Genomic DNA, 17644 nt, shown 5'->3' with positions numbered 1-17644 from the left:
TGTCGTCCCCATGTCCTTTGTCCCAGTGTATTGTTTCAGTTGCCTCGTGACACATTGCACTATCTGAATTATCTTTTTCATTCACTCGTCTGTGATCTATTAATATATTCCTCTCATTCTTGTTTACCACTCTATCCCCAGAGTCTAGAATGCAAGGCAAATCACAGGCATTTAGCAAATACTGGTTGAATGAATGCATGAACGAATGAACAAAAAACAAAAGGAAGCTTGTGCACGATACCTTCTGTGTTACAGTGACAACTCTAAATGCTAGCCCATTCTTCCTTGTATGAAAGTCTGTCACCTCATAGAATTGTCCCATGTACAAGTTTAGAGGTTTGTGTAATCTGCCTTCTGTCTACCTTTCCAGGCTTAATTCTGACTTTCACTGGTGTTCTATGCTCTCAGCACACCAGCAGTACCACACTGCTATACAGTACTAATAATCCAGTTTTAGTACTTCTGCAGTCATTATCAAGATAGGCTGTAGCTTCATGAATCTCTGTTTTGCAAATGCTGCTCCTTCTACCTGGGGTGCTCTTGCCCATCTTGTTTCCCGGGTGAGCCCCTATTCGGCCTTTAAAACCCATCTCAAATGCAAACCTATATATGGCTCCTTCCACGTGTCTTCCCTTGTAACTCTGGTCATAGCATTATAATGTGTTTTAAAGTCTGGGATGCCAGGGCCCACAGTTGCTGTCATCTTTATATCTCCAGGACTTAGCCCGGTGCCTAATACATAACAGAGAATCAACAAGTTGTTGCTAAATTGAATGCACGGAAAGTCTAACCCCTCTTGCATGATCTATGAGGACAGCTAGCATGTTATTAATTGCTCACCCTCCTCCCAAGTCTGCTCTGTTCTGAATTAAACCTGTAAACCAGGAGATAATGAGTAAAGGCAAACAGATGCTTATACTTATAAAGCAAAGCTAATGAAGTAAGGCAGAAATGTATTAAGTCAATAAATATGTACATACTAATGACCTCACCAACAATTCCTAGTGATATGACTATGCTGACTTCTATTTTTCCCTGTGGTCTACTCTACTTTTCCTAAGCTGTATAATCCATCTCACTGAAGTCAGTATGTTCTCCTTCCATTCCTTTAACAAGTCCCTAATTCTAACTTCCCTATTATTATTAACTATGTATTGTTAGTCATCATTTATGTATTATTAACTTCTAAACTGAAGAAGGGTCACCTTCTTAAGTTTCTATTCTAGCTATTTACCCAACAAATTTTGCCAACTCTCTGCCTGTGATTCCTCTCATGCTAGATCCTTCTTCTCTATTTCCTTATCTCCATGTCCAGGCTCCTATCAACACATACCATGATGAATGGGTTATGTCCAGCTGGACTTCTACAGCCAGTGTTTCCCTCATTCTAAATCACTCCATGTGCAGCTAAGGCTTCCCCTAATTAATACCTTCTGCAAGCCACTCCCTCAGCCCTAGAGACCTATGGAGTAACCATCCTGTTACGGTCTGAATGTTTGTGTCCTCCAAATTCATATGTTGAAACCTAATCACTAATATTATGATATTAGGAGGTGGGGTAGGAGGTGATTAGGAATTAGTACCCTTATTAAAGAGGCCTGAAAGAGACCCCTGACCTCTTCCACCATGTGAGGACCTGGGGAGAATATGGCCAAGGAAACAGGCCCTCACCAGACACCAAATCTGCTGGTGCCTTGGTCTTGGTCTTCCCAGACTCCAGACCTGTAATAAAATTTCTGCTGTTTATAAGCCACCCAGTTTATGGTACTTTGTTATAGCAGCTCCATGGACTTAGTTTGTTTGGACTAAAACATACAGTGCTCAACACAGAGCTTGGGACACACTAAGTGCTCAGGAAATATTTGCCATTGTCATTCTTACTATTATTATAAAATGAGGATAGTTTTCTTTGGCCCGTTGCTTTTTCCATTATATTCTTTCAGAATTGCTACTCACAGGGTTAGAATGCAGCACGGTGAAGAACTCTGGGCTGATGAGGAACTTCACGGGGGGAGACTGTAACAGCAACGTGAGCCTGGATCTGGAGGTAGAGTGAGGCAGGACGTTCTCCCGTCGGAAATCTAGACGGGACAGACCACCAAGGCTTTCAGGGAAACCCTTCTATGAGTTGGAAACTGTCTATTCACTTCAGTCTATATTTCAAAAGGACCAAAGGATACCTATATCATTTGCTATCATTTTAATCCCCCCAATACTTTTTCTTTGCTGTAAATTCATACATAAAACCCAACTGTTCTTAATCACACTGTGATGGAATTGGAAAATATTTCTAGTCACTGTTAACATTTTAATGCATTCTTTGATTTTTTTAAATGATTAGATTCTTTTCCCACTGTCCCATAGATCCAGAGATTAAAGTAATTTATATTCTATTCAGTTTTGTGATTCTTTTTGTAGTACTAAAATAAAATATCAAAGATCAGAAGAAGTTTCTGGTGAATTCTGCTTTTTGAGTTGGATCACCAGATCTTATTGAAGATCAAAAGCTCTTTAAAAGAAAAGCCTAATTGCTTGGGAATCCTTACTTATTTCTTTTCTACTTTCATGAGATTACAGAAACAAACAAAGCCCAAGGCTCTTACCTGCACTGGCTTGGTGAAAGTCAGCTTCTTCTCCTCCCCCATCAAGAGCATTGGTGTTTTCCTCGGGCCTCTCATTGGTCATGGTTCTGCGGATACTCTGATATCTAAAACCATGAGCCTAGAGTTACATTCCAGCAGTATCTAAAAGGCAGGACTCAGCTGCTCCCCTAGAGCCCAGAACTTTTCACTATCTTCTCCGTCTCAATTGCTTCCTCCCCACATCCCTATTGCCTGACCTGGATGGGCCATCTGTTGTTTAAATAAATTATATTGCATTAAATTTCTTCTGTCCATTGTTTGTGGGACATCTTCCTGACAAATTAATAACACTACAAACATTTTATGGCCCCTAATGAATAAAAACTAACTTCCTATATTGTTAAAAGGAAAAAACCCATTTTATGTTCCATAGCAATTAATTCTTGAAAAAGAACAACTGATTTAAAAAGATTAGGTTGATAATGAAGATGCACCACAAATGAAGATTCTAGAAATTAGAAAAGATATTAGGCTTCAAATTATAAATGTGTATGTTCTGCTTTGCTAAAAATTAATGCCTTTGGTTGACTATAGGAATTATCATTATTTATGTCCCCTTTTGTTTCCAGACAAGGTGTGTATGTGTGTGGGTATTATTTTTTTTAACCAAGAGAAGTCCAATGAAGTCTACGAATCAAAAGAGGTAATAGTGACACCTTAATGACAGGACATGCAAAGATGAAAGAGACAACCGTGTCTTCTACTGTGCACCATGTAAAAATTAGCCCAACCACAAAATAGAACAATAACAGCAAAATGCCCATCCTCACCGCCGGTTCAGCTGCTCCATCTGCTGTATGGAGTTAGATCTCTGCAGCACCTGTGGGGCTGGGGGAGCTGTTGGCCGCTGCCACGTCGTGGTTCTGTTCACATGATCCACGTAGAAGATTCTCCCGTGGCTGTCAATGCGCGCCTCCCAGTCTAAACAGCAGTAAGGCATGGAGAGGGATTAGGAGGAGGAGCTGAGGTTATTACTGTGCTTCATTAAGTTCAACATGTGTTTTCTCCCTCTGACATGCTATAATCTGGGACTAGTAACATAATATGCCTCACTGCATAATCCGGCACTGCTCTCCTGTCCACTCTCGAATCTGGTGACTGGTCATTAAGACTATCCTGTGTGTGTAATACCAATCCCTAAAAATCTTTCAATGTAGAGAATCTTTCCAAAGTTGCCCATAGTGCTCACCTTTCATATATAAGCACCAGCATTTTAGAAATACATGAAGTTCGTTTCATAATACTTCAGATATTCACATCAAAATTGGAATCGATGCTTATTTTCACCAAAAATTGATTTTTCTCCGTTTTTCTAGGTTACATGAAAGACTCATAGCTGGAAACTTCCACATGCATAATTAAACACAACTGTAGTAAATTTAGTCTTCAGAAGAAAAGTAGCTAATTAGTGCTAGCCTAGTGATGAAACAGTATCATTATCTACAAACTTCCTTTAGCACTTTCCCAAAGACAAATACATTTTCAGAGCAAGGGCAATTTCTTGCCTCCAACCTCAAATAAATGTAATGTTTCAAAAGATTATTTAATTTTATTTCATTTTAAGCAATCACATTAAGTGTGTTAAATCTTTGTAAACACACGTATTAAGTGCATGTTCAGTAAAAACAGAAAGCAGACTGGTCTTCAGAGCCAGACATCCCACCTCCGTGACTCTCTAACAGGCCATTCCCGTATTAAAATCCACAGAGCATGAGCTGATCTTTTCAAAAGGCAAAATCTTGAAACTTACTGCAGTTATGAAAGGCAATTTATACAGAAACATGAAAACAGCAGGAATCTATTCTTTAACCAGGAAAGCTCTTTATACATTTATATTGCTGTGTATGTAATTTTTTTAAATTGATAAGCAACTTTCTCCTGAGCAGTTCAATGATCTCAAAACTCTCCATGTGATCACATGGCTCATCAACAGACACTGTGGGTCTAATCCTGGAGACCAGGAGGAAGGCATATTGTCTCCTGACCACCTATGGCATTTGTTCTGGAAATGAACAGAGCTTCAAGCCGTCCAACAAAATTCTTTGGGTTGGAAAGGCCTGCATGGTAGAGCCCAGATGGCATCAGACCATCACCGAGTATAGTCGCCTCAGCTGGGAGCGGAAAGTTATCTTTTGTTGCTCTCAGCACATTGTAATTTATGAAAAATGGTAAGAGAAGGAAAAATTGGGCTGAAGAAAAGCACCATATGGACAACAGATAATTCAATGCCATTCCTTCTCCAAGGTAACAGAGACTCAAAATGAACCAGCCTGACAAATCTGAATTCTTTGGGCACAGCTACAGTCCCATCGGTAGGGCATTTCCAAAAGACCTCATGCTCAGGCTGTGATACACTGACGAGCAGGAAGTACATTAAAGCATCTTCAGGAACTATTTTCCCAAACCCTTTGATCTATTCCATTGTTTGCTCTGCTGCCGGCATGCTTTCCCATCTCAAAGATCTTAAAAACCAGTTACTCCCATCTCATTCCTTTCTCATTAAAGCCAGAATAATGCAACCACATATATGTCAAATCAAGTGCATCTGAAAACAAATGGCCATTCCTTCCTCCAAGAATGTTTACAGTAGTTCCCAATTTAAAAAATGTAGAATAGGTAAATTAGCGATTAAAAAAAAGAACAGATACCAACTAAAGGAAGTAGAGAAAGTAGATGCTGCCAAGCTCCCAAGATTAGGTTATTACTAAATTTGGCTCTAAGTTTCCTGGCAGTTAAGGCAGAAAAGAAAACACATTGTTGCATACTTTCCATTTTCTAACCAAAAAAAAGTAAAAAAAAAAAAAAAATCTTCAAAGATGGAGCTTTTTCCTGGAAGTAACTAAGAATTTCCCAAATGAGATGTGTATTCAGTCTGTTTGAGGGCTATATGGATAGCAAAATAGGCAGGTTGAGGGAAAGATTGCCAAATAAATATATTCACCACTGTGCCTTGTATGTTATAAATGAACAAATGATTTAAAATGACACAAAGCCATACAAAAAGAATGAGTCTCATATTCACCTTCCAGAAAGGCCAGGAATAATCTTAATTTGAAGTTCAATAAAGACATTGTGCAACAGGGAGAACAAAAAAAAAATCAAGGACCAAGAAATTTGCTTTCTAAGAACATAGGATGTTAACTGCACATTAAGACTATCCCTATCAAATATCGTATCTTCAAACTGATGTTGTTACTTTACTCTCCATAAAAAGAAATTCTATATTGCTGATTTCAAGTGAATGCTTGGCACTGGCTCAGGAATGACTGTTACGGTATTGGCTTCTTCCTGAACTACTTATCCACTCCTACCCGAGCAGTCAACACACTTCCATCCAGGCAAAGGCAGTAGAGGTGCCCGCGGGAAGGGTAGTCCTCTGTCTTACCTGACAAAGTTACTTTGAAGAATACAATTGCTTTAACATCTTATATGTCTTTATATTGGGCTAGGTTTTCTGTCTTTCTCTCTCTCTCTTTTTTTTTTTTTGTGTGTATGATACAGTCTCACTTTTTCCCCCGGGGTAGAGTGCAGTGGCATCGTCATAGCTCTCTGCAACCTCAAACTCTTGGGTTCAAGTGATCCTCCTGCCTCAGCTTCCTGAGTAGCTGGGACTAGGGTGCATGCCACTACGCCCAGCTAATTTTTCTATTTTTTGTAAAGACAGGGTCTCGCTCTTGCTTAGTCTGGTCTCGAACTCCTGGCCTCAAGTAATCGTCCTGCCTTGGCCTCCCAGAGTGCTAGGCTTACAGGGGTGAGCCACTGTGTCCAGCCTTGGTTTGTTCTTGACACAAGAAAGCATTTGAGAACTCATTCCACAGCATTAAAGTTTCTTTAGACAGTGCTAAAATCAGATAGAAGACTGGAATCTTAACATTTACTTCCTTGTCTTTCCACATTGTAAAACAGGGTATATAATCAGGGTGCAGTGAGACTGAGAGCAATGTTTTGGGGTGTGTGTATGTGTATATGTATGTAGAAGGCCTGGTTTCTGGCCATGGCTTGTCACACCTTCGCTACATGACCTTCAAAAAGTCACTACACCTCTACGGATCACAGTTCTGAAAAATTAGAAGAAAGAATCAAACATCTGCTAAGGTCCCTTCCAGTTCTGAAATTCTATGACTCTATACAGTGGTGCCCATTTTATTACATTAGGTTCAGCAAGGACCAAGCAACGTTTTGGCAATATCTCATGTCTCAGTTAAAATTTCCAAACTAAACTCTAATTAATTATGCCTTACAGGGCCAGGAGCTTTGGCCCAGAGGGAAGGGGCTCTGGAAACACCTGAAAATCCTAGTTTAGCCACGGCAACTCCAATATTATCTATTGTATTCCATGTAATATTGCATTTGCATAAAGAGCTTCATGGCAATAATAAAGTTTGAAAACTACTACCTAGAGAAATGTTTCTCAAGGCAGGTGGGACTCTGACAACATGTGCAGAATCACCTTGAGGACCAGTAAAAATGCATATTCCTAGGACACACCCCGGGCCTTCAGAATCACACTATCTGGAACTAGGATTCAATTATCTACATTTTTAACAACCTTCCCAGGTGATTCCTAGATACACTAAAATTTGAGATATACTGAATAAATTACTAAGAACTTAAAACACCAGCTAATTTGCTGGACAAAGCCATGGAACAAATGCTAGATTTCTCAGAGGTCATGAAGTGTGGGCTCACAAGAAGCTAAACTTCAGCCTCAACACCCCAAACTGGACTCTTAGATGCTCTAAAATTTAAATAAAACTAGGCCCCTTTAAGTGGCTGGACAGTAAGGGGAAGTCAGAGAGTTAGAAAGCCTATAAAACTACTCCATACAGTCACTGTCACAGCACTGGTCCCGTAGGCAGGGCACAGAAGCGGGCAGAACAGGCAAGGCTTTAGACATTTTCTATTTTTAGAATCAACATGTGGGAGGCGGGTAGGCAGGGTGTCCCCATGACCCTCCAGTCATCTCATCACTCCTTTCCCATGCCCTTGGTCTCCACTGGATCACCCCCTGGTGATGAGACAGGAACACATCTCAGTGAAGGTTGAGACTGGGAAGGTCAAAAACAGAACAAATCACACATCAGGGGAAGCCAGCATTGGACTGTCTACGTGAGTCAAGAGACAGAGCAGACTGAGTGGGGGTTGATCTGGTTATCACTGGATTTAGTAAAATCCAATATCTGAATGTTGCAAAGTAAATTTATAAATTCACTATTAAAAATTATCATAACCACAGGTACCTTCGACAAAATGTCAAGAGGATAAAGTTATAATGAACTCAAGGTACTTTCAAGGAGAATTATAAGCTTTGTGATGGACGACAGATGGCAATGTTCAAAAGATTATTTTTTCTTATTTTAACACTCAAGGAAGTATGATTCCATTTGTACAAAGTACAAAAGTATGTTAAACTTAACCATGATTTTGGGAGTCAGGATAGTAGGCCCACTCCCCCATCTGGAGTGGGGGCTAGTGATTAGAAGTTCCCCTTAGGGGCCTAAAGGGAACTTCTCGGTGCTAGTGACATGGCACTGACTGCACAGGTGTGTCCAGTGGAGAACATTCAACAGGCCGAATGTGCTCTTTCTGCTATGTTTTATTTGAACAAAAAGTTTTAAAAAAGCAGGTAGTTGCATATTTTGCATCTTAATCTTCAATTTTTAGGTAAGTAGCTTTTTAGATTAAAAGTATCACTTATTTTCCTCAAAACTAAATTTTAAGCTCTACAGAATAAGAGCCCCTAACCCTAGACATAGTAGAAACTCTAAGTTTAGATTATACTTGTCAGATTCACTGTGTACGTTTTAGGCCTTCATTTTAAAGGATGTTTTAATAATGAAAGTATACAACCACAAAAAAAAAAAAAGATAAATGTTCCCTTATGGTTTTCCAGACCTACCCATTTGAACCCATCACATTAAGTAATAGCCTAGTCCTAACTACATAGCAATCTCCTGTGATCCTATCAGAGTCCACTAATCCAGACTATTCAGCCTGAATCTATTCCTGTGCCTAGAAAAACTACCTTTTTGGGGAAAAAACACATACACTTATACAGCAAGTCCACATTGTCTCCAGTACAGCAATCACAATTACATTGGAGTCAGTAAGAAAAAAAGAAAATACGTTTTTCAGAAGGGGCTGGGCTGGCCATTCTTTTTTCACTCATTTTACTGCTCAAAAGACCAAGATCAGTCATGCTGATAATGTTCCAAGCAGCTTCAGCACTGAACTACCTCTAGCTGCCAGCACCATCAGTGACCCCAGAATGAGAAGATAAAGCAAGTTCTTAAGGCACTCTGTGCATATTCAAATCCATGCTACTTCCCTGGAAGGCTTTCAGCAGTGTCATGCCGCCTCCGAGACCTGGAGCTTTCTTATTTTCTATGAGTTGTTAGAATATTCTCAACCAGTGGTTGGAGTTAAATGGCCCACAAGGTCGCAGTGCACTGTTCATGACCCAAGGCAAGAGTTAAGATTTTAAGAACCAACTGGTAAATCACCAGCACCACTAAGCACTCTTAGTAGTAGGTCCAAGATCCCCGATCCTGAGATAGGAGGAGTAAGACTGAAAGAAGCAAACAAACAAGGAAAACCCTGTCACCCACCTATGACCATACAAATCCCCAAATATGCAAGTTGCTCTACATATAAGGAGTTCAAACAGATGTTCAGAAACTAAGTTATTACACGGACATGTAGACTACCACGTGATCAGCTTCAGGACTGAAGCCGCAGAACAAGGGACACCCTGGATCCCTGTAAGTCAGTTTTCAAACCTCCAGAGAAGAGCTCAAGTTTGCTGGACAGTTTCTTCACTATCCATTTGTACACAAGTATTTTATAAGGTGAAAATAAGCTAAAATAACAACAACAACAATAGTAATGATAAGGAAAAACAAAGAAAAGAATCAAGAACGGGGCCACTGAAGCTCAAAGTGCAATTCTTCAGTCACTTGTCCCACCCAGAAGGGGAGAGAGATTTGCAGGGAGAATAAAGGTATTGCTGAGACAGAGCAAATTGACCTGGGCCACACAATTTAGGCCCCCAGTCACTACAACCACTCCTCGTATAGGGAGGGGCCTCCTGTATAAACCTATCCCTGAAGAAGAGAAAGCTGGGCACTTTCTGAGCCTTCCTGGGTCTGACCTCAAAGCAGTACAATATAATGACGTTTCAGTGAAACCCCCCAATTCTCTGATTTAAGGCACTGCTGATGCCCAATAAATAACATATCACAATATAAGCCACCTTCTGCCTCAACCCAAACTTTCAGAATTTACATTCATCTACCCATATAATGGTCCCTTCCCTTCTAATCTTAGATCAGATCTTAGATCAGAATGCCTGATAGAAAAGAGGAAATATTTGAGACTGTCTCAACTTTTACTACTGTGGGATCTTAAACAAGTAACTTAATTTATCTGGGCTTCAGTTTTTTCACCTATAAAAGGAAACAGATTAGCTGACTTTGATCCATCAATCTACAAATTACAGATAAGACCTGTTTGACCTACCTTACAAAATTATTAGAAGAATTGTTGGAAAACAAAGGAAAGTATGTAAAAGTGCTTTGTAAAACACACACAAATTTGAGTGATTATAACTAATAGTGTTTCAATAAGCACAACCCTTAGCCTTAAAATAATTCACCCAGGTTATTTAAGAGATGGACTAATCTGCATACGCCAACCAGACTCCCCTTCGCTGAGCCTCAGAAGGCACCAAGATGCCATCGAAGGCAGATGCTGTAGCTGTAAGCCAGAGGCATGGCCAAGGTGGTAGCAGAGTTGCCCAGGTAGGAGAGGAAATCAGAGACCTGGCTGAGGTGGGGACAGACTGCTAGCAGCCAAGTGATTAAACAGATGGTCAAAAGGATGAAAGACACACGTGGGAACAGAGCTGAATGGTATCAGGTATGCTCAGACCATAATCTATAACCTACCCATGATCATATGAATCCTCAAATTTGCAAGTTGCTTGGTCCTACAACATGAATGTGCATGTGTGTGTGTGTGTGTGTGTGTGTGTGTGTATTTAACTCATTTTTAAAGCAAGATATCTTCAGTTCTGAGATTTTAAAATACAAAAATTCTGGTTATAGTTTATAAAAAATATTGAGTATTAAATAAATTAGTACAGAGAAGTGTTTCTCCGGGGGATACTGTTATAATTTTAGATGGACAATTCCTGGTTGTATCAGACTGTCCCACTATTGCAGGATGTTTGGCATCCCTTCCCCCACCCACTAAATTCCAAAAGCACCCTTCAGACATTGTTCGAATGAAAGATGCCCCCATAAACTCCAAATGTCCCCATGGGGTAGCACCCCCACCAATACTGAAAACCTCTGAATAAGAGGGAACATGTCTTAAGAATTTTCCTCCTGTTTGTCAGTTACTCATTAAATAGAATATACCATTAAATGGCTTTTACTTTGGATAGATCAACTTATTAAAATGAACGGCCAATTGTTTGTAAGAAGAAAAATTCTTAAGATATATTCTATGTAATGCAAGTATCAGTGTTAAAATAATACATTGAGTATTATTAATACATAATCACAAATAGTGGTCATAATTTAAGCAGGAAAGTACCTGTCTTTATTAGATACAATTTAGAGACCAAAACTATGTCCAGAAAAATTAGAGGAAGGTGCCAGTTATCAATGCACTCATGCAATGCTATGCCTCCTATCCAGCCTCCTGAAACTCTAATTACCATTAATCCTTATATAAATCAGAACAAAGTTCTCCCAGAACTCTCTCCTGGTGTTCCTAATTCATTTTTCTCCAGTTATACCTAAGTGTCTTCTGGGAATATTTTTATTTTCTTACTCTAATCTTTTCTCCCAGGGTAAACAAGAAGAAAGTCTTCTTCCTTCTAGCCCTGCCCTCTGCCTACTGAAAATGACACATGGTTAATTAATCTCTTGGTCCATTTTTCAAAAACTGCATAAATTATATGTTTCCTATGAGTAATGTCCCTCAGTTATCCAAACGTATGAATGAGGGAAAGATCTGTGCCCAAAAGACTTTCAAAAGAATGAAGCCAATATTTTGGCAAACTCTGCATAGTACCGTTCAGCTCTTTTGTCAGTACTCACCAAAACTAAGCACCCTTTAGGTGTATGCCCTCTCTTCTTTATGTTCCACAATTTTTAAAACACAGAGGGTCAAAGGCATCAGCCTCTTGCCATGAACACACATAAGAGACAGTGAGCGAGAAGGGAGAGCAAAGAAGCAAGAGGGTGTACCTTCCAGTGTTTTCTGAAAAGCAGTATTTATAGGCCTTTATAGTTAGTCAACAAAATGCATTGCTCACACAGTGGAACATTACTTAAAGGGACTCCAGAAATTTAGAGTTTGAACTCCATCCAGACACTGATTGGCCATGGGTATCACTCATACCTTTGAATACAAGTTGTGCCACTATTTCCCCACATCCCTAATCCTCAACCACCTCTCCTTTAAGTGCTAAGTATTTTCTGAAAGTGAAAGAAACAAAATGCCTTTGAAATCCCCAGATAACTGCCCTGTCCCAAATAAGCAGTAGACTAATTTCTGAGATTAATAACACTTCTCTGCATATCCCTAAGACAAAAATCAGACCCTTGTGCTTAATGATTTAAAATGATGTAAGTGAACAAAGAGGCAGGATATTACACAGAGTGAGGTTTTACTAAGAGATTGTACCACTTTGTCTACTAACTGAAAGAAAATTCATGAATAGGCATACTTTTTAAAAATTCTATTAAGCACCTAATTTTCTAAAATATCCGGGTCTGCTCCCATAATTGCAATATTTACTCCATGGGCAGTACAGCACTGGCAGCTGCACTTTGTTTCAGCAGAATAGTGCCAAAGAGGAGTCATGGGCTTAGCACTTCCCAGATAACACCCGCTATGTGCAGCGGCAGGCCCCAGATTCCTTCCTTTCAAAGACTTGTGTATCCATCTCTTCAGATTCTCGCAATGGTTCTGCCTGTCAACTTTGCCACTTTGATTAAGGTGGAAGGGGGGCCCTTTAGTGAACAGGTCCTCACTTGGTGGGAGAGCCTCGTCCACCCTCTGGTACCGGCTAACATCTTGGCGCACTGAAGGTAGTGACCGCAATGGCTGGTGGCCGTTGGCTTGAGAACCTAGGATTAAAGGTAGAAAGTTACCCAGGTATTGTTTTCTTTATTTAAAAAAAAAAAAAACCTAACATAAATCCTGAGGCTAATCTCTTCTCTTGGTTTAGTCTAATTTCCCACGTGAGGACCTAGAAACAAAAGAAGAGAATGACTAGCAGGTGAATGCTTAGAAGAGGGCTTCCTAGAGAAGGTTCTCTGTTTGCATCCCTCCCCCTTCTGCCTCTCTCCATCCCATCCCTCACCCACCCTGGCTCCTGCCCTGGTCATGCATTCACGCTTTAGGGTCACCTAGTGGCCACAAGATAATGAAGAAAACAAAAACAAAAACAAACAAACAAACAAAAAACAAACAAAAAAAAAGGAGGAAGAAGAAAAGAAGGGGATACTTTAGATAGAAAAATAAATTACAGAAGAAGAAAATCATAACTATTTCTGAGTCTATGAAGTTACCCTTTGACTTTTTAATGCATCTACAATGAGACATTTTAAAGGAATCATTCTAGAGAACAACATTCAATAGATACAATACCAATTTTAGCGTAAGTTTGCATCCTCAGACACTAAAAAAGATTATTCTTCAAGCCAGAATGTATCATCTAACTTAGTTGACATTTCTTATACTGTAGAAGACAAAAACATTGCCTTTGATGCAAAGCACATATTAACATCTGCTTTGAAGTTTATAAAGGAGAGACTTACAAAGTCTCTGGTGTCCCTGCTAAGCTCTGAAGATCACACTCATGTTGAAGCTGTCAGCCTGTTTGGTTTATCTACAAACCCAAGTCCCACTAGAGATTCATTATTTAAGTTTGAAGACTGTTGTTTGACAGGCCTCTTATTTCAGCAGAAGATCCATTTTTTAAAAAGGGCACTGCATTTGGACTCAAGCCTAGCTGTACGCAAATCACGTGAGCTTCTTCCTAGCTGTGGGATGGGTTAAGTCCCTCAGTCTCCCCACTCTGAAATGGCAGACCTGGTCTACAGAAGGGGCTTCAGATGCCCCTACATGTGTTGCCCGTTTCCTTCTCTTCCTGGCCCTGTTTTCAATCTTGCCTCTCTTCCCCTTCTTACTCCTTTTGCTAACTGCTGAACCCAAGGTTAGGAATTCAGGTGACATGCAACCTGCAGCACCATTTGCATTGAGGGGAAAACTACAGAGCTTCTCTTCAGCAGCTACGGGAGAGCCAAGAGCCCAGGTGTCTCCCGTACCCTACCTCCAGTAGCGCCCTCCTCCTGGGCAGTGGCCCCTTCACAGGCACCTCGGGCACCCCCGGTGGCATCGGCATCGGCATCGCCCTCTTCCGGGCGCTGGCTCTCAGCGGCGGCGGTGGCTCCCTCCAGGCTCCCTCTCCGCTGCCAGACCTCCCCCAGCTCCTCCTGCTCAGGTAAAGCAGCCGATTCCGCCCCTGGCCCCTCCTCCTCCCCACTGGGCACCTGCACCACAGGTAGAGAACCCGGGGTGCATATGGAATCCTGCGACCCCTCGGCAGGGCTGCCGCCGGCGGGCTCCGCTGCGCAGGCTCCGTCTTCCTCCTCCTGAGAAGAAAAGGCTGGGGTTTCGGGGAACCGTGCGCTCTCCTGCGACGAGCACCGCGTCTCCACGGAGGACAGCTGCGTGGTCACGCTCTCGTTGCAGGAGCTGTCGGCGCCCTCCAGGTCACTCTCTCCCTCGGGCCTGGTGCTGGCTTCGCTCACACTCTCTGTCCTGGCAGGGTCACTGGGTTCTGTCTCAGAGGACACCTGGGAAGGCTCGGACCCCTGGTCCAGGGACTCAGTCTCACTGATGGCTCTGCGGCTTCCTCCCGACGTGTCTGAAGTCCCCGTGTCTGCCCCACTTGTGGGCTGATCCACCTCCTGAGAGCCACATAGTTCGGCGCTGCCCTGGTCCCCACTGGGTTGAGACTCAGGGCCACCTTCACCTTCATCTGGGGCTGGGCCTGAGGGTAAGGAGCTGTCTGTAATCTCTGGAAGATTTTCCGGCTTATCCTCCAGGGAAGCAGCTTCATGCGTGGAGGCGTCCTCATACTCAACGGGGTTGTCCTCTGGCTTTGTCTGAGATGTCAGGCTCGCATCGTCAGTTCTGGATGCCCTGCTAAACATGATCAGCCCTCCCTCCTCCTTCAAGGAAGACGGGTAAACCAGGTCTTGCTGGAACTCGTGGTCTTCTTCATCCGAGTCGATGTGAAGCATTGCGTTGAGTCTTGTGTCTGTGGGAAAACTACTCCTCAGTTTGGGAGAGGCTCCCATGGACCTCTCAGAGCAGGTCGCTGCCCCCGGCCTGGAATGGCCGTTGTGTTCAATAGCATCTAAGTAATCATTGAGTGAATCCTGACGTCCTCTGGGAGGTGACGTCCTTGAAGAAGTAGAATTTAAATCCTCTGTGTCTATTTCCAGAGTGGAGCTAGTCCTCAATGAATGCTTGGGGGTCCCGTCAGCAGTACTTTCCTCAGAAACCGGCCCATTAGCACAAACTGGGCCGTCGTGATGGCTGCCTGGCATGTCCTCGTCATCAGAAGGGCTTCCTAGGTCCCCGTTCACAGTACTGACTCCAAGTATGGTGCCAACGGCTTCTGGAGAAGCATCTGAATGAGAAATCAGCATTTATAAAAGTGAACTAGAAATAATGAATGAACTTTTTACCTATTTCTTTGCCACCAATCAGTTCAAAGAATTCAGTCATCCTGTTGAGGCTTCCTTACAGCACTACGACTTGCAAGACTCACCACTCACTACCATGAGGTAGGTACGTTAGTACCACTGGAAATTCTACAGCCCAGTTTCAAAACACAGGCATAAACCTAAGAGATGGTTTTTGGTAAAAAGGCTTTCCTATCTGCTTAGAAAACTTCAGCAGCTAATCATTTGACAGCTATTTTATTTTTAAAACAGGACGCAAATTCAATTCTATTCAAAAGCAAACTGACAACTGAGAAAGATTTAACAAGTTTTTCCTACAGCCATGTATTCATACAGATGTCTCACCTTCGTGAACAGAAGACGTAACCTCCACCTTAAACTGGAGGTACCCACTCACGTGGTCAGCTGGGAGCCTTCTGCCAAGGTTGTAGCTGAGCATTTGATCACTGCAAGAGGAGAAACGGTTCTTTCATCCTTAGGACACTCGAGCCAGCCTTCGCCTTCTTCCTGCAGGCCACACCCCCAGTCCTGCATACCTCTCTTAAAACCTTCAGACTCACGAATAAAGAAAATAAAAGGCTCAAGGCACATTATAGTCCACTGTAATATTATTCATTCTTAAAAATGAATATTTACAAACCCAGGGATAAAAGGAAATCTTGTTGTAAGGAAAATCGTTACTAAAAGCAGAAAAAGCAATGCAGTATATGATATTTTTTAAGGACACCTGATTTACTCTCTCATTGCTAAGGGGACCAAGGAAAGGGCATTTTGAAGGTCATCAAGGAGCTGTGAAAGGCCTCAAGCTATAGGTGCTTTTTGACTCCAGTGTAAAAGTAGCAAGGGCCTGGTTCCTTAGCCTTTAGCAAACAGGAAGCTGGTTCTAAAAGGACACTCACAGATAAGGATTATCACCGACAGCATGGCACAGAGGGCGCAGTACTATACTCTGAAGGACAGGAGCTGGGAGTTAGGAGAGAGCAGCACAAGAACGGGCCACATGTACGAAGACAGCAGCCCCAGCTGTGTGATGGGGATTGGGCCGCTGAAGGCTCCTTCCTCACCTGCAGAGCAAGGGAGCTGGTGCTGCCGCCATCGGGGAGCGTGGCCTCCCACTAATCCTCAGGGAGGCTTGTGAGGGATGCTGATGCCATGGTTGGAGAAACTACATGTGCCACTGTGGTGGGGTCATGTCCCACACCTGGCAGTGGGCTGGAGGGGACCACAGTTGGGCCTGCCCAGTTTTGCTCTGCCTTGGCCCCAGGCTCGGGTGACAGCCCCGAGGATGTAACTGTTGATCTGGTTCAAGTCCATGTCTATTTATCAAAGTCTAATGTAATTAGTTCATTTCCTTGTATGAAAGCAACTTTTATTCTGAATTAAATGACATAATTAAGGAAACTAATCAAAGGGATAGTACCAAATCACTCCATCTCTGTTCTCACACTGCCCTCTAATGGCTATTTCAGAAGGAAAATAATGCTTCTATCTAGCATTTCCATCACTGTACACATTAGCGCTTCTAGCCAGCTATTAATTATTAATTTGCTTAACTATTTTTTTTGTTCCCTATCTCCTCAGTATGACTTCTTTACTTGACTCACAACTTACAAAAATCTCACAAAAAGAAAAAGACATCAATCACATTTTAAGATTCTGTCAATGAATAAATTTTAGTTGCCTAAATGAATGTGTATGTCTAGAAGCTTTACTATAATACTTCCCTGGAGTCTAGGTCCTGTTTTAAATGACTCCAAAACAAGATTGTTTTTGTTTTTCAGCAATTACAAATTCCTCGGGTGGGATTAATGAGGATAAGATAGGCATCAACCTGACACTAGAATTCTGCTCTAGAGACAGGGTTTTATAACAAGATTTCAATATACTCAAAAACAATCAAATACCATGAAATTTGATGCTGAAATGCTAATGGTAGGTACATCTTGGAAAAGATAAAGATACCAAAAAAAAAAAAAAGGTACATAATTAAAGCAAAGTACTTTTTGTCCAGTACACTTCAATGAGTCTAAGGGCACTTTTGTTGTTTAATTTTTTTTTTTTTTTTTTGAGACAGAGTCTCACTCTGTTGCCCAGGCTAGAGTGAGTGCCGTGGCGTCAGTCTAGCTCACAGCAACCTCAAACTCCTGGGCTTAAGCGATCCTACTGCCTCAGCCTCCCGAGTAGCTGGGACTACAGGCATGCGCTACCATGCCCGGCTAATTTTTTGTA

The 17644-nt window shown here is 41.8% G+C and overlaps 1 protein-coding gene across 1 annotated transcript in view; it reads right to left on the bottom strand.

Moving 5' to 3' along the window:
- HECW2 (HECT, C2 and WW domain containing E3 ubiquitin protein ligase 2) overlaps positions 1 to 17644 on the bottom strand; it is a 204640-nt gene that overhangs the window by 90259 nt on the left and 96737 nt on the right. Inside the window, exons 7-12 of the mRNA XM_069469056.1 lie at positions 15761 to 15861; positions 13993 to 15360; positions 12689 to 12784; positions 3413 to 3563; positions 2604 to 2707; positions 1957 to 2081 (exon numbers count right to left, since the gene is read on the bottom strand). Of these exons, the coding sequence (XP_069325157.1) occupies positions 1957 to 2081; positions 2604 to 2707; positions 3413 to 3563; positions 12689 to 12784; positions 13993 to 15360; positions 15761 to 15861 (1945 nt within the window). The remainder of the gene's footprint in view (positions 1 to 1956; positions 2082 to 2603; positions 2708 to 3412; positions 3564 to 12688; positions 12785 to 13992; positions 15361 to 15760; positions 15862 to 17644) is intronic.

The sequence above is a fragment of the Eulemur rufifrons genome, chromosome 1 (genome assembly GCF_041146395.1).
Source record: "Eulemur rufifrons isolate Redbay chromosome 1, OSU_ERuf_1, whole genome shotgun sequence".
In the NCBI taxonomy this organism is placed as follows: Eukaryota; Metazoa; Chordata; class Mammalia; order Primates; family Lemuridae; genus Eulemur; species Eulemur rufifrons.
This window is presented reverse-complemented; position numbering and strand designations above follow the sequence as displayed.